General features: G+C 41.0%; 1 protein-coding gene across 1 annotated transcript in view; it reads left to right on the top strand.

Moving 5' to 3' along the window:
• The window catches only part of LOC115166862 (aldehyde dehydrogenase family 1 member A3-like), a 36,026-nt gene that overhangs the window by 10,457 nt on the left and 8,557 nt on the right, over positions 1-17,012 (top strand). Inside the window, 5 exon segments of the mRNA XM_029720750.1 lie at positions 5,412-5,473; positions 7,753-7,881; positions 10,432-10,545; positions 11,111-11,213; positions 12,238-12,422. Of these exon segments, the coding sequence (XP_029576610.1) occupies positions 5,412-5,473; positions 7,753-7,881; positions 10,432-10,545; positions 11,111-11,213; positions 12,238-12,422 (593 nt within the window).

The following is a 17,012-nucleotide window of genomic DNA, read 5'->3' as shown; positions in this document are numbered from 1 at the left end:
AGAAACAAGACAAGGACAGAGTCCCGGAGTGAGACTATCAGATTGAACCCGTTATCTAGGCTATCAGCTGGGCTTTTGACATGTCCGTGTGTGGAGGTGGAGGGGGATCATGCAAAATGTCACGGAAGGAAGAAAGGTGCCAAAAGTAGAGCACTATATCGGGAATAGGGTGTCATTAAGGCAGCATTGGAGTGAGTAAGTTGTTCCCGCTAGTTGCTATGTCAGAAGGGTGGACCTTAGTTGCACAGATACTGTGGTACAGTAGTGAAAAAGGATTTTGGAATGTCTTGTGTTGGTGTAAATTCATGTTACTGTGCAGTATTATACATGTATTTTTATAATAGACAGTTTCCTGTCTTTGTTTTATGTCGGACTACCTTAAGAGTTGTGCTGTTAGAGTTGAGGGCACTAAAAAGTTTGGTTGCACCACAGTAGACTATTGGTGGAACAATTGCTGCAACGCATGTGCAACATGGCACACTAACAGGTCGTAACCACAGTTGTTTGTGCAGGGTTTTAACAAACCTTTAGTACCCACAACACCCCAAGTAAGTACATTCTGCTGAACAGAGTAGTTTAAGGTCAAGTCTATCGCATAAACATTCCAACTTAACTTATTTATAGTTCAACTGTATTTACCCTAAAAAGCCAGTTGACTACTACAGAGAAAGAGGAGGGTGGGACATTGCAGCAATTAAATGGAGGGGGGGAGGGTTAGAGATGGGGGACGCTTTTAATTGCCCCTCCATTCCAAGAAGGTCAAGGGTGACATTTCACTCCAAACAATAGGCTTAATAGTCTGGTTATTGGGGTCTCTGTATCTGCCCGCTCTATTTCCTTCTATTAAACAGGACTTTCAGCCATGTGAGTAGCAAGGCACAGGGACTTTTAGGACGGGCAGAGGAGGAACATGACTGTGTGCTCCCCGTTTATATGGAGACTTTAATAAGGATATTTTTCACCATCATTTCGAAAATGCAAATGGTTGATGTAGCAAAATAAATGGGAAAGGATGCCACATTTAAACAGACTTTAAACTAAATAAATGGGAAAGGATGCCACATTTAAACAGACTTTAAAGTAAATAAATGGGAAAGGATGCCACATTTAAACAGACTGTAAACTAAATAAATGGGAAAGGATGCCACATTTAAACATACTTTAAACTAAATAAATGGGAAAGGATGCCACATTTAAACAGACTTTAAACTAAATAAATGGGAAAGGATGCGACATTTAAACAGACTGTAAACTAAATAAATGAGAAAGGATGCCACATTTAAACAGACTTTAAACTAAATAAATGAGAAAGGATGCCACATTTAAACAGACTTTAAACTAAATAAATGAGAAAGGATGCCACATTTAAACAGACTGTAAACTAAATAAATGGGAAAGGATGCCACATTTAAACAGACTGTAAACTAAATAAATGGGAAAGGATGCCACATTTAAACAGACTATAAACTAAATAAATGAGAAAGGATGCCACATTTAAACAGACTTTAAACTAAATAAATGGGAAAGGATGCCCCATTTAAACAGACTTTAAACTAAATAAACGAGAAAGGATGCCACATTTAAACAGACTTTAAACTAAATAAATGGGAAAGGATGCCACATTTAAACAGACTGTAAACTAAATAAATGGGAAAGGATGCCACATTTAAACAGACTTTAAACTAAATAAACGAGAAAGGATGCCACATTTAAACAGACTGTAAACTAAATAAATGGGAAAGGATGCCACATTTAAACAGACTTTAAACTAAATAAATGGGAAAGGATGCCACATTTAAACAGACTGTAAACTAAATAAATGAGAAAGGATACCACATTTAAACAGACTTTAAACTACATAAATGGGAAAGAATGCCACATTTAAACAGACTTTAAACTAAATAAACGAGAAAGGATGCCACATTTAAACAGACTGTAAACTAAATAAATGGGAAAGGATGCCACATTTAAACAGACTTTAAACTAAATAAACGAGAAAGGATGCCACATTTAAACAGACTTTAAACTAAATAAATGGGAAAGGATGCCACATTTTAACAGACTGTAAACTAAATAAATGGGAAAGGATGCCACATTTAAACAGACTTTAAACTTAATACATGAGAAAGGATGCCACATTTAAACAGACTGTAAACTAAATAAATGAGAAAGGATGCCACATTTAAACAGACTTTAAACTAAATAAACGAGAAAGGATGCCACATTTAAACAGACTGTAAACTAAATAAATGGGAAAGGATGCCACATTTAAACAGACTTTAAACTAAATAAATGGGAAAGGATGCCACATTTAAACAGACTGTAAACTAAATAAATGAGAAAGGATACCACATTTAAACAGACTTTAAACTACATAAATGGGAAAGAATGCCACATTTAAACAGACTTTAAACTAAATAAACGAGAAAGGATGCCACATTTAAACAGACTGTAAACTAAATAAATGGGAAAGGATGCCACATTTAAACAGACTTTAAACTAAATAAACGAGAAAGGATGCCACATTTAAACAGACTTTAAACTAAATAAATGGGAAAGGATGCCACATTTTAACAGACTGTAAACTAAATAAATGGGAAAGGATGCCACATTTAAACAGACTTTAAACTTAATACATGAGAAAGGATGCCACATTTAAACAGACTGTAAACTAAATAAATGAGAAAGGATGCCACATTTAAACAGACTGTAAACTAAATAAATGGGAAAGGATGCCACATTCAAACAGACTGTAAACTAAATAAATGAGAAAGGATGCCACATTCAAACAGACTGTAAACTAAATAAATGGGAAAGGATGCCACATTCAAACAGACTGTAAACTAAATAAATGGGAAAGGATGCCACATTCAAACAGACTGTAAACTAAATAAATGGGAAAGGATGCCACATTTAAACAGACTGTAAACTAAATAAATGGGAAAGGATACCACATTTAAACAGACTGTAAACTAAATAAATGAGAAAGGAGGCCACATTTAAACAGACTGTAAACTAAATAAATGGGAAAGGATACCACATTTAAACAGACTTTAAACTAAATAAACGAGAAAGGATGCCACATTTAAACAGACTGTAAACTAAATAAATGGGAAAGGATGCCACATTTAAACAGACTTTAAACTAAATAAACGAGAAAGGATGCCACATTTAAACAGACTTTAAACTAAATAAATGGGAAAGGATGCCACATTTTAACAGACTGTAAACTAAATAAATGGGAAAGGATGCCACATTTAAACAGACTTTAAACTTAATACATGAGAAAGGATGCCACATTTAAACAGACTGTAAACTAAATAAATGAGAAAGGATGCCACATTTAAACAGACTGTAAACTAAATAAATGTGAAAGGATGCCACATTCAAACAGACTGTAAACTAAATAAATGAGAAAGGATGCCACATTCAAACAGACTGTAAACTAAATAAATGGGAAAGGATGCCACATTCAAACAGACTGTAAACTAAATAAATGGGAAAGGATGCCACATTCAAACAGACTGTAAACTAAATAAATGGGAAAGGATGCCACATTTAAACAGACTGTAAACTAAATAAATGGGAAAGGATACCACATTTAAACAGACTGTAAACTAAATAAATGAGAAAGGAGGCCACATTTAAACAGACTGTAAACTAAATAAATGGGAAAGGATACCACATTTAAACAGACTGTAAACTAAATAAATGAGAAAGGATGCCACATTTAAACAGACTGTAAACTAAATAAATGAGAAAGGATGCCACATTCAAACAGACTATAAACTAAATAAATGGGAAAGGATGCCACATTCAAACAGACTGTAAACTAAATAAATGAGAAAGGATGCCACATTTAAACAGACTGTAAACTAAATAAATGGGAAAGGATGCCACATTTAAACAGACTTTAAACTAAATAAATGGGAAAGGATGCCCCATTTAAACAGACTTTAAACTAAATAAACGAGAAAGGATGCCACATTTAAACAGACTTTAAACTAAATAAATGGGAAAGGATGCCACATTTAAACAGACTGTAAACTAAATAAATGGGAAAGGATGCCACATTTAAACAGACTTTAAACTAAATAAACGAGAAAGGATGCCACATTTAAACAGACTGTAAACTAAATAAATGGGAAAGGATGCCACATTTAAACAGACTTTAAACTAAATAAATGGGAAAGGATGCCACATTTAAACAGACTGTAAACTAAATAAATGAGAAAGGATACCACATTTAAACAGACTTTAAACTACATAAATGGGAAAGAATGCCACATTTAAACAGACTTTAAACTAAATAAACGAGAAAGGATGCCACATTTAAACAGACTGTAAACTAAATAAATGGGAAAGGATGCCACATTTAAACAGACTTTAAACTAAATAAACGAGAAAGGATGCCACATTTAAACAGACTTTAAACTAAATAAATGGGAAAGGATGCCACATTTTAACAGACTGTAAACTAAATAAATGGGAAAGGATGCCACATTTAAACAGACTTTAAACTTAATACATGAGAAAGGATGCCACATTTAAACAGACTGTAAACTAAATAAATGAGAAAGGATGCCACATTTAAACAGACTGTAAACTAAATAAATGGGAAAGGATGCCACATTCAAACAGACTGTAAACTAAATAAATGAGAAAGGATGCCACATTCAAACAGACTGTAAACTAAATAAATGGGAAAGGATGCCACATTCAAACAGACTGTAAACTAAATAAATGGGAAAGGATGCCACATTCAAACAGACTGTAAACTAAATAAATGGGAAAGGATGCCACATTTAAACAGACTGTAAACTAAATAAATGGGAAAGGATACCACATTTAAACAGACTGTAAACTAAATAAATGAGAAAGGAGGCCACATTTAAACAGACTGTAAACTAAATAAATGGGAAAGGATACCACATTTAAACAGACTGTAAACTAAATAAATGAGAAAGGATGCCACATTTAAACAGACTGTAAACTAAATAAATGAGAAAGGATGCCACATTCAAACAGACTATAAACTAAATAAATGGGAAAGGATGCCACATTCAAACAGACTGTAAACTAAATAAATGAGAAAGGATGCCACATTTAAACAGACTGTAAACTAAATAAATGGGAAAGGATGCCACATTCAAACAGACTGTAAACGAAATAAATGAGAAAGGATGCCACATTTAAACAGACTGTAAACTAAATAAATGGGAAAGGATGCCACATTCAAACAGACTGTAAACTAAATAAATGGGAAAGGATGCCACATTCAAACAGACTGTAAACTAAATAAATGGGAAAGGATGCCACATTCAAACAGACTCTAAACCTGAAGTAATATGTCATTTGGAGTGGAGAGAGATTGATAATGAGTCTCTTGTTGTTGTGTTGTTGTTTTCCAGATGACACGTTTATGTGTTTCACCAGACATGAGCCCATAGGTGTGTGTGGAGCCATCATCCCAGTAAGTCAGACCAGTGTTTTGTGTTTGTGTCTGTAATAATAATACATGTAGAATCTGCTGGCAGGGTGTGAACAAGTACTAAACACATGCTACTGCTGTACAACAGCTAAACACAATGACTTGGCAAATAGAAGTGGTCAATTTGACCTACATTGACTGAAAGATGCATGCGTACACACCCACCCAACGACCAGAGGTGTACAGTGCAGTGAGTTTACCTTCACTGTAACAGAATCCCCACAGACGATAACCATGGGACACAGATACAGTACAGGCCTACAGTACAGCAGACTGTTGGACATTTACGATAGTGATGGACGCACCAATACTCTCCTTTATTCTAGAGACAAGGGAGGATGTTATCGTGAGTGTGTGTGTGTGTGTGTGTGTGTGTGTGTGTGTGTGTTTGTTTCTGTGCCAAACACAAGAGCCGTTCATCATGCTTTTTACTGTCAGGGCTGTCACCCCAAAAACCATATTGTTGTGTGCCTCAGCACCAAGGGCATTACGTGTCCCTGGCACATACAGAAATATAACTCTTAGCATGCGTGTTGACAGTCATAGATCAGTAGAGCTGCAGCAATAACCAGATAGTTCAATCAGGTTGCGCCCCAAATGGCACCCTAGTACCTACATAGTGCACTACTTTTTGACTGACCACTATAGGCTGTAGTGCACTACATTTGACTGAGCACTATAGGCTGTAGTGCACTACATTTGACTGACCACTATAGGCTGTAGTGCACTACTTTTGACTTACCACTATAGGCTGTAGTGCACTACTTTTGACTGAGCATTATAGACTGTAGTGCACTACATTTGACTGAGCACTATAGGCTGTAGTGCACTACTTTTGACTGAGCATTATAGGCTGTAGTGCACTACTTTTGACTGAGCACTATAGGCTGTAGTGCACTACTTTTGACTGAGCACTATAGGCTATAGTGCACTACATTTGACTGAGCACTATAGGCTGTAGTGCACTATATAGGGAATAGGGTGCCATTTGGAATGCATTAGAGTAAATTGTTATTCTCAGGTAACATCTTTCTTGAAAGTGCATTTTGAGGTAAATGCAACTTTATTTTGAATGATACAAAAATTAAGCTTTGAGTTTGGATTGGTCTTTAAAAATAATATTTGTAAGTGGTCGCAGTAAACTGCATTTTACCTAAGATTCCAACTTCAACTCCATCTGAGGGTGAAATGAAATCCTGGACATGTACTGGAAATCTAATCCTAATCTCTACCTTTCTTCACAAAGCCTTCTCTCTCTTAATCCAACTGGAGTGTACCGTTACAGGAACATGACTGTTTACAACTATACATTAAGGCTACGTCCCAAATGGCACCAGGCTCCCTATATAGGGCACTACTTATGACCAAGGACCCCCACTATATGGCAAATAGGGTGTCATTTAGGATGCACCCTTGCAGATCCAAAAACACATCCATATTTCCTTTTTGATTCTAACATTGTCAGAAAGCTTGGGGTGGTATAGTGGTCCATGTAGGTTAGAGTAAAGGCTATCACATTGCATCGTGTTCACTAGAGTCTAGACCAGACTGGGGTATCATTTCTATTCCTACATTTTGACTGACTGAATGCGGCCGATGGGCTTTCTCTGCTAGCATAAGTATATAACTTCTTATGTTGCTCCGGCAACAAAGGAACAAGCAGGCTGTTGTTCGACATGGGAGATTATATCATCAAAATGAAATTTATACTGAAGGACGTCGTGTAATTACTAAAAGCACCACTGGCACTCACGCAGACCATGAGTCATCGCTTAGGAAAAACAGGAAGCTTGTATTTTGGGTTACATATCCCAAAAAATCCCTAATTGTGGCGGCTGTATCCAAAGCATTGTAAAAGTTAACAATGCTTAAACAGTAAACATTAGGATTCTTACACGCGTTTGCTGTCTAATTTGTGTTTGAGGGTCTGGTTATTTGTTCATTTATTTCATTAAGTTCTCTGTAGGGAAAATAATAGGGCAGAGAGAAGAGAGGTTTTCGAGGCAGATTGTTTGAATCATCACTTTATAGGATGACAGCACAGCGGTCTTGATTTGCTCTCTAATCAAATCATCACAGTACATCTCTATACTGAAAGAGCTATATCTTGAAAACTTGGCTGCTGACATGCAACAAATAAAGGGATCATATTAACACTGGACTAATGAAGAAAATACTAAAAGATCGTTTTTGAGTGAACTATCCCTTTAATTAAGTTTTCAACCTGCCTGTCAAATATACACTTGTTTTGTGTCTCCTAGTGGAACTTCCCCCTGCTGATGTTCATGTGGAAGGTGGCCCCGGCGCTGTGCTGTGGTAATACTGTGGTCATCAAGCCAGCTGAGCAGACCCCTCTCACAGCCCTGCACCTAGGATCTCTCATCAAAGAGGTGAGAGAAACTTTTAGGAACAACAGGGGCCTCCAACTCCGTTGCTGAAGCGCTATACTGGGTGAGCATGGTGCAGACTGAAGGGGCTGTGATTGGTTGATTATTTGGAATGGTCAGGTGTGCCAGTGTTGGATTGGTTGATTGTTTGGAACAGTCAGGTGTGTCAGTGTTAGATTGGTTGATTATTTGGAACAGTCAGGTGTGTCAGTGTTGGATTGGTTGATTGTTTGGAACAGTCAGGTGTGTCAGTGTTGGATTGGTTGATTATTTGGAACAGTCAGGTGTGTCAGTGTTAGATTGGTTGATTATTTGGAACAGTCAGGTGTGTCAGTGTTAGATTGGTTGATTATTTGGAACAGTCAGGTGTGTCAGTGTTAGATTGGTTGATTATTTGGAACAGTCAGGTGTGTCAGTGTTGGATTGGTTGATTATTTGGAACAGTCAGGTGTGTCAGTGTTAGATTGGTTGATTATTTGGAACAGTCAGGTGTGTCCGTGTTGGATTGGAAGTAAAGCCTGCACTCTCTGTAGCTCTCCGTGATCGGATTTGGAGAATACTGCATTGCAATGAAGAGAGATATTATATGCAACTATCCTTTATAACGGGACAGAAAAACAACAGGCAATCCATTGGTCCTCCTCAGGACACATTGACTATTACGTCTGTTGACCAGGAGACTCACCTGAGGTCAAACTATAGACCCTTCTCCTCTCCTCTCCCCTCCCCTGCTCTCCTCTCCTTTCCTCCCCTCTATCTCTCCTCTCCCCTCCCCTCCCCTGCTCTCCTCTCCTTTCCTCCCCTCTATCTCTCCTCTCCTCTCCCCTCCCCTCCCCTGCTCTCCTCTATCTCTCCTCTATCTCTCCTCTCCCCTCCCCTGCTCTCCTCTCCTTTCCTCCCCTCTAGCGCTCCTCTCCTCTGTATCTCCTCTCCCCTCCCCTCCCCTGCTCTCCTCTCCTCCCCTCTATCTCTCCTCTCCTCTATCCCTCCAATCCTCTCCCCTTTCCTCCCTTCTCGTCTCCTCTCCTTCCTCTCCCCCTCTCTCCTCTCCTCTCCTCTCCTCTCCTCACCTCACCTCACCTCCCCTCCCCTCCCTCCCTCTCCTCTTCTCTCCCCTATCCTCTCATCTCTCCTCATCCTCTCCTCTCCTCTTCTGTCCTGTCCTGTCCTGTCCTTTTCCTCCCCTCCCCTCCCTCTCCTCTTCTCTCCCCAATCCTCTCATCTTTCCTCCTCCTCTCCTCTCCTCTCCTCCCCTCTAGCTCTCCTCTCCTCTATATCTCCTCTCCCCTCCCCTCCCCTCCCCTGCTCTCCTCTCCTTTCCTCCCTTCTATCTCTCCTCTCCTCTATCTCTCCTATCCTCTCCCCTCCCCTGCTCTCCTCTCCTTTCCTCCCCTCTATCTCTCCTCTCCTCTATCCCTCCAATCCTCTCCCCTCTCCTCCCTTCTCGTCTCCTCTCCTTCCTCTCCCCCTCTCTCCTCTCCTCTCCTCTCCTCTTCTGTCCTGTCCTTTTCCTCCCCTCCCTCCCTCTCCTCTTCTCTCCCCTATCCTCTCATCTCATCTCTCCTCATCCTCGCTTCTCCTCTTCTGTCCTGTCCTTTTCCTCCCCTCCCCTCCCTCTCCTCTTCTCTCCCCAATCCTCTCATCTTTTCTTTTCTCTCCTCTCCTCTCCTCCTCTCCTCCCCCTCCTCTCCTCCCCCTCCTCTCCTCTCCTCCCCCTCCTCTCCTCTTCTATATTACAAACATCTTGATCTTTCCCTTTACTCTGCTCCTCATGTTGGGGCTCAGGAGAACAAATATCAAGGTCTTCAGCGTAGATCCTACATCAAAGGCAGGGGATTACCCCACAAATACAGTGTGTGTGTGTGTGTGTGTGTGTGTGTGTGTGTGTGCGTGCGTGCGTGCGTGCGTGCGTGCGTGCGTGCGTGCGTGTGTGTGTGTGTTTGTCAGTGCATGCCTTTGTGTGTGTGTGTACAGTATGAAATGAGACTGTAGTAGTGCCTCGCAGGTTATGAGACATTTGGTTTCAAACCTATTTGGCTTCTCTTACCGGCCATTAGTCCAAATGATCCCAGGCTGTTTTATACCCAGAGAGAAGCCCTGGTCTTATGTGATTAGACCAGTTTGCTTTTATCATGTCGACAGTAATGATTTTTAAAGGGAAAGACCAGAGTTCTGCTTCTAATCATTGGGTATATGAGAGTTGTTCAGCCAATCAAAGACGACAATGGAAATTGAATAGAAAAAAATACTTATTTATTATATATATATAAAATAAAAAGCACCTGGTGAAATTCCCAGAGTAACTCTCTCATACTCACACACTGTGCTCCTTAAAGGGACATTTCACTCATAAATGAAAGTTTGTCCTATATTTCCAGACCTTAAGAGTAGCCTAATGTTAAGGTGAAACCATGTCCCACAACATGGGTTTTAAAAGTGTAATGCATCTTTAACTCATCCATGTTGACTGGGTTAAGAAGTAGTGAGTAGCGTACCTTATTCCCTTGCACATGGTTCTGATCACTAACATTCGTCGTCGGGTTGCCATGATAGGCCGGTTTCCCCCCCGGAGTGGTGAACATCGTGCCAGGGTTCGGCCCCACAGCAGGCGCAGCCATTGCTAGCCACATGGGCATCGACAAAGTGGCGTTCACGGGTTCTACAAAGGTACGTGCATGTTTGGAAGTATACATAATGCTGGAAGCAACGGGGCAACTGGTTGGAGTATTGTGTTTTTTTGTAACTGTTCACTATCTGTTCCCAAATGAACAGACATGGGTTCAAGTAGTATTTTTCTTTCAAGTAGTCTGCCTGGAGTGTCAGATGGGCGGGGTTTGCACTTTTGTGCCAGACGAGCTCAATCAAATGCAGCTAAAGTATCCAAAGGAAACAAATACTATTTGAACCCAAGGCTGAAAATAAATGATTTTTCAAAGCTAAGTGGGGTACAGGATTGTAAAAGAAACACACTAAATGTTCAGAAATATACTGAGGGTTTTATAATAAATGTCACATTTATTTGACACTTGTTTAAAAATGTTGGTATCTCTCTCATTTCGGCATGCAGTACATGCTTTCATTAACAATCTGTCTCACCAATACCAGTCCCTCGTGCCCTATCAAATCCCAATATACATTTTTAAAAAGTATTTGTTTGAACTGAATGTGCCATATGACACATTGTTATATGACTTCCCCCTGTGATCCGTCCCCACCCTGTTTGTCTCCCCAGGTAGGCCAGTTGATCAAAGAGGCCGCAGCAAAGAGTAATCTGAAAAGAGTGACCCTGGAGCTGGGTGGGAAGAACCCCTGCATTGTCTTTGCTGACTCAGACTGTAAGTGATGTGGTTTCTGTCTCTCTACTAAACCAACAAGGCAGAGAGGGAGAACAAAGACAGCAGCTCTGCTTGGCGCAGAGGAAAGGCCTTTGACACAGTGTGTGTGATCAACAGTGTGCCTGTAAGCAATAGAGATCGAGACTGATTGCGAACTGTGTGATGGTTATCATTTACATTTAAGTCATTTAGCAGACGCTCTTATCCAGAGCGACTTACAAATTGGTGCATTCACCTTAAGATATCCAGTGGAACAGCCACTTTACAATAGTGCATCTAAATCTTTCGGGGGGGGGGGGGGTAGAAGGATTACTTTATCCTATCCCAGGTATTCCTTAAAGAGGTGGGGTTTCAGGTGTCTCCGGAAGGTGGTGATTGACTCCGCTGTCCTGGCGTCGTGAGGGAGCTTGTTCCACCATTGGGGTGCCAGAGCAGCGAACAGTTTTGACTGGGCTGAGCGGGAGCTGTGCTTCCTCAGAGGTAGGGAGGCGAGCAGGCCAGAGGTGGATGAACGCAGTGCCCTTGTTTGGGTGTAGGGCCTGATCAGAGCCTGAAGGTACGGAGGTGCCGTTCCCCTCACAGCTCCGTAGGCAAGCACCATGGACTTGTAGCGGATGCGAGCTTCAACTATTTCGTTATCGTGACGGACATTGTGTCATCGTGGCTCCTAGCCTATACAAAATATCAATAATATAACATGATAACCCAGCGGGCAAAACTGGTTGCAATGATGTCTTTACGACGTCTCTGAAGACGTCGTGGTCAGGTTGTATACAAGCTGTAAAGTGACAGGGTTTCTTTTAAATGTGTTTGTGACCAGAAAAATACATATTTACCTGGTTCTAATCTTGTTATCTGACGTCTATACGACCAGAAACCAAGTTTACAACCAGAAAATGATGTCTTTATCATGCCAAATCTTGCCCTCAGGGAAGATGTGGCCAATTGTTATGTTATTACTCTGAGGGACTCTAAGGCATTTGGCGACAGCCTTCATCAACATCTCTCCTATGTTCACTAACAGTGCAGTTGGCAGTGGAGGAGACCCAAAAGGGAGCCTTCTTCAACCAGGGCCAGTGCTGCACGGCCGCGTCGCGTGTCTTCGTGGAGGAACAGATCTATGAGGAGTTTGTACGCCGCAGCGTCGAGAGTGCCAAGAGTATCGTCATAGGAGACCCCCTGGACCCACGTACATCACACGGACCACAGGTGTCTCTTCTCTCCTCCTCTCCCCTTCTCTTTTCTCTCCTCCTCTCCCCTTCTCTTTTCTCTCCTCCTCTCCCCTTCTCTTTTCTCTCCTCCTCTCCCCTTCTCTTTTCACTCCCTCCTCTCCCCTTCTCTTTTCTCTCCTCCTCTCCCCTTCTCTTTTCAACTCCTCCTCTCCCTTCTCTTTTCTCTCCTCCTCTCCCCTTCTCTTTTTCACTCCTCCTCTCCCCTTCTCTTTTCTCTCCTCCTCTCCCCTTCTCTTTTCACTCCTCCTCTCCCCTTCTCTTTTCTCTCCTCCTCTCCCCTTCTCTTTTCTCTCCTCCTCTCCCCTTCTCTTTTCACTCCTCCTCTCCCCTTCTCTTTTCTCTCCTCCTCTCCCCTTCTCTTTTCACTCCTCCTCTCCCCTTCTCTTTTCTCTCCTCCTCTCCCCTTCTCTTTTCTCCTCTCCCCTTCTCTTTTCTCTCCTCCTCTCCCCTTCTCTTTTCACTCCTCCTCTCCCCTTCTCTTTTCTCTCCTCCTCTCCCCTTCTCTTTTCACTCCTCCTCTCCCCTTCTCTTTTCTCTCCTCCTCTCCCCTTCTCTTTCTCCTCCTCTCCCCTTCTCTTTTCTCTCCTCCTCTCCCCTTCTCTTTTCACTCCTCCTCTCCCCTTCTCTTTTCTCTCCTCCTCTCCCCTTCTCTTTTCTCTCCTCCTCTCTCCCTCTCTTTTCTTTATTTTCTTCTGGCGCCTCTCAGACAGGTGTTTGGATAGCAGAGCAGACACAGTTTGTCAGAAAGTCTCCACTGATACAGAGCAAGCCGTCCAAACTCCACAACCCCTAGTCATTGTGTCTGTGATACTGCCGGTAGAAAAGCATCTCAAATATGTCAACTTACAGCAAAATGCTCAAATATGGGGCAACAGACAGTATACAGTATTCAAATGTATTTATCACACGTGCTGAATACAACTGGTATAGACTTTACAGTGATGCAGAGCTTAAAAATAATAATACAAAATAAAATAGTAACACTAGAGGAATACAATACAATACACAAGAATGGAGCTATATACAGGAAGTACCAGTACCAGATCAATGTGGAGCTATATACAGGAAGTACCAGTACCAGATCAATGTGAGGCTATATACAGGAAGTACCAGTACCAGATCAATGTGAGGCTATATACAGGAAGTACCAGTACCAGATCAATGTGGAGCTATATACAGGAAGTACCAGTACCAGATCAATGTGAGGCTATATACAGGAAGTACCAGTACCAGATCAATGTGAGGCTATATACAGGGAGTACCAGTACCAGATCACGGTGGAGCTATATACAGGGAGTACCAGTACCAGATCAATGTGGAGCTATATACAGGGAGTACCAGTACCAGATCAATGTGGAGCTATATACAGGAAGTACCAGTACCAGATCAATGTGAGGGTATATACAGGAAGTACCAGTACCAGATCAATGTGGAGCTATATACAGGGAGTACCAGTACCAGATCAATGTGAGGCTATATAAAGGGAGTACCAGTACCAGATCAATGTGGAGCTATATACAGGGAGTACCAGTACCAGATCAATGTGAGGCTATATACAGGAAGTACCAGTACCAGATCAATGTGGAGCTATGTACAGGGAGTACCAGTACCAGATCAATGTGAGGCTATATACAGGGAGTACCAGTACCAGATCAATGTGAGGCTATATACAGGGGGTACCAGTACCAGATCAATGTGAGGCTATATACAGGGAGTACCAGTACCAGATCAATGTGGAGCTATATACAAGGAGTACCAGTACCAGATCAATGTGGAGCTATATACAGGGAGTACCAGTACCAGATCAATGTGAGGCTATATACAGGGAGTACCAGTACCAGATCAATGTGAGGCTATTTACAGGGAGTACCAGTACCAGATCAATGTGGAGCTATATACAGGAAGTACCAGATCAATGTGGAGCTATATACAGGGAGTACCAGTACCAGATCAATGTGGAGCTATATACAGGGAGTACCAGTACCAAATCAATGTGGAGCTATATACAGGGAGTACCAGTACCAGATCAATGTGGAGCTATATACAGGGAGTACCAGTACCAGATCAATGTGGAGCTATATACAGGGAGTACCAGTACCAGATCAATGTGGAGCTATATACAGGGAGTACCAGTACCAGATCAATGTGAGGCTATATACAGGGAGTACCAGTACCAGATCAATGTGGAGCTTTATACAGGGAGTACCAGTACCAGATCAATGTGGAGCTATATACAGGGAGTACCAGTACCAGATCAATGTGGAGCTATATACAGGGAGTACCAGTACCAGATCAATGTGAGGCTATATACAGGGAGTACCAGTACCAGATCAATGTGAGGCTATATACAGGGAGTACCAGTACCAGATCAATGTGGAGCTATATACAGGGAGTACCAGTACCAGATCAATGTGAGGCTATATACAGGGAGTACCAGTACCAAATCAATGTGGAGCTATATACAGGAAGTACCAGTACCAGATCACTGTGGAGCTATATACAGGGAGTACCAGTACCAGATCAATGTGGAGCTATATACAGGGAGTACCAGTACCAGATGAATGTGGAGCTATATACAGGGAGTACCAGTACCAGATCACGGTGGAGCTATATACAGGGAGTAACAGTACCAGATCAATGTGGAGCTATATACAGGGAGTACCAGTACCAGATCAACGTGGAGCTATATACAGGGAGTACCAGTACCAGATCAATGTGGAGCTATATACAGGGAGTACCAGTACCAGATCAATGTGGAGCTATATACAGGGAGTACCAGTACCAGATGAATGTGGAGCTATATACAGGGAGTAGCAGTACCAGATCACGGTGGAGCTATATACAGGGAGTAACAGTACCAGATCAATGTGGAGCTATATACAGGGAGTACCAGTACCAGATCAACGTGGAGCTATATACAGGGAGTAACAGTACCAGATCAATGTGGAGCTATATACAGGGAGTACCAGTACCAGATCAATGTGGAGCTATATACAGGGAGTACCAGTACCAGATCAATGTGGAGCTATGTACAAGGATGTGAATGTGTGAGGGATTTGTGTGGGAGTGACGCTGTGGTGTGAATGAGTGTATATATGGTGTTTATATAAAGTCTAGTGAATGTGTTTACGGTGTGTGTATATAGTCTAGTGAGTGTGTTTATGGTGTGTGTATATATAGTCTAGTGAGTGTGTTTACGGTGTGTATATATAGTCTAGTGAGTGTGTATGTGGTGTGTATATATAGTCTAGTGAGAGTGTATATATAGTCTAGTGAGTGTGTATATGGTGTGTGTATATATTCTAGTGAGTGTGTATACGGTGTGTATATATAATCTAGTGAGTGTGTATATGGTGTGTGTATATAGTCTAGTGAGAGTGTATATATAGTCTAGTGAGTGTGTATATGGTGTGTGTATATAGTCTAGTGAGAGTGTATATATAGTCTAGTGAGTGTGTATATGGTGTGTGTATATAGTCTAGTGAGAGTGTATATATAGTCTAGTGAGTGTGTATACGGTGTGTATATATAGTCTAGTGAGTGTGTATATATAGTCTAGTGAGTGTGTATATGGTGTGTGTATATAGTCTAGTGAGTGTGTATACGGTGTGTATATATAGTTTAGTGAGTGTGTATACGGTGTGTGTATATATAGTCTAGTGAGTGTGTATATATAGTCTAGTGAGTGTGTATACGGTGTGTATATATAGTCTAGTGAGTGTGTATACGGTGTGTGTATATATAGTCTAGTGAGTGTGTATATATAGTCTAGTGAGTGTGTATACGGTGTGTATATATAGTCTAGTGAGTGTGTATACGGTGTGTGTATATATAGTCTAGTGAGTGTGTATATATAGTCTAGTGAGTGTGTATACGGTGTGTATATATAGTCTAGTGAGTGTGTATACGGTGTGTGTATATATAGTCAAGTGAGTGTGTATATATAGTCTAGTGAGTGTGTATACGGTGTGTATATATAGTCTAGTGAGTGTGTATACGGTGTGTGTATATATAGTCTAGTGAGAGTGTATATATAGTCTAGTGAGTGTGTATACGGTGTATGTATATATAGTCTAGTGAGTGTGTATACGGTGTGTTTATATATAGTCTAGTGAGTGTGTATACGGTGTGTGTATATATAGTCTAGTGAGTGTGTATACGGTGTGTGTATATATAGTCTAGTGAGTGTGTATACGGTGTGTGTATATATAGTCTAGTGAGTGTGTATACGGTGTGTATATATATAGTCTAGTGAGTGTGTATACGGTGTGTGTATATATAGTCTAGTGAGTGTGTATATGGTGTGTGTATATATAGTCTAGTGAGTGTGTATACAGTGTGTGTATATAGTCTAGTGAGTGTAAATATATAGTCTAGTGAGAGTGTATATATAGTCTAGTGAGTGTGTATGTATGTTTTATTTTTTTATTTATTTCACCTTTATTTAACCAGGTAGACAAGTTGAGAACAAGTTCTCATTTACAATTGCGACCTGGCCAAGATAAAGCAAAGCAGTTCGACACATACAACAACACAGAGTTACACATGGAGTAAAACAAACATACAG

This window comes from Salmo trutta, chromosome 29 (assembly GCF_901001165.1).
Source record: "Salmo trutta chromosome 29, fSalTru1.1, whole genome shotgun sequence".
Taxonomy (NCBI): Eukaryota; Metazoa; Chordata; class Actinopteri; order Salmoniformes; family Salmonidae; genus Salmo; species Salmo trutta.
The sequence above is the reverse complement of the archived record's forward strand: the minus strand, read 5'-3'. Positions and strand labels throughout refer to the sequence as shown.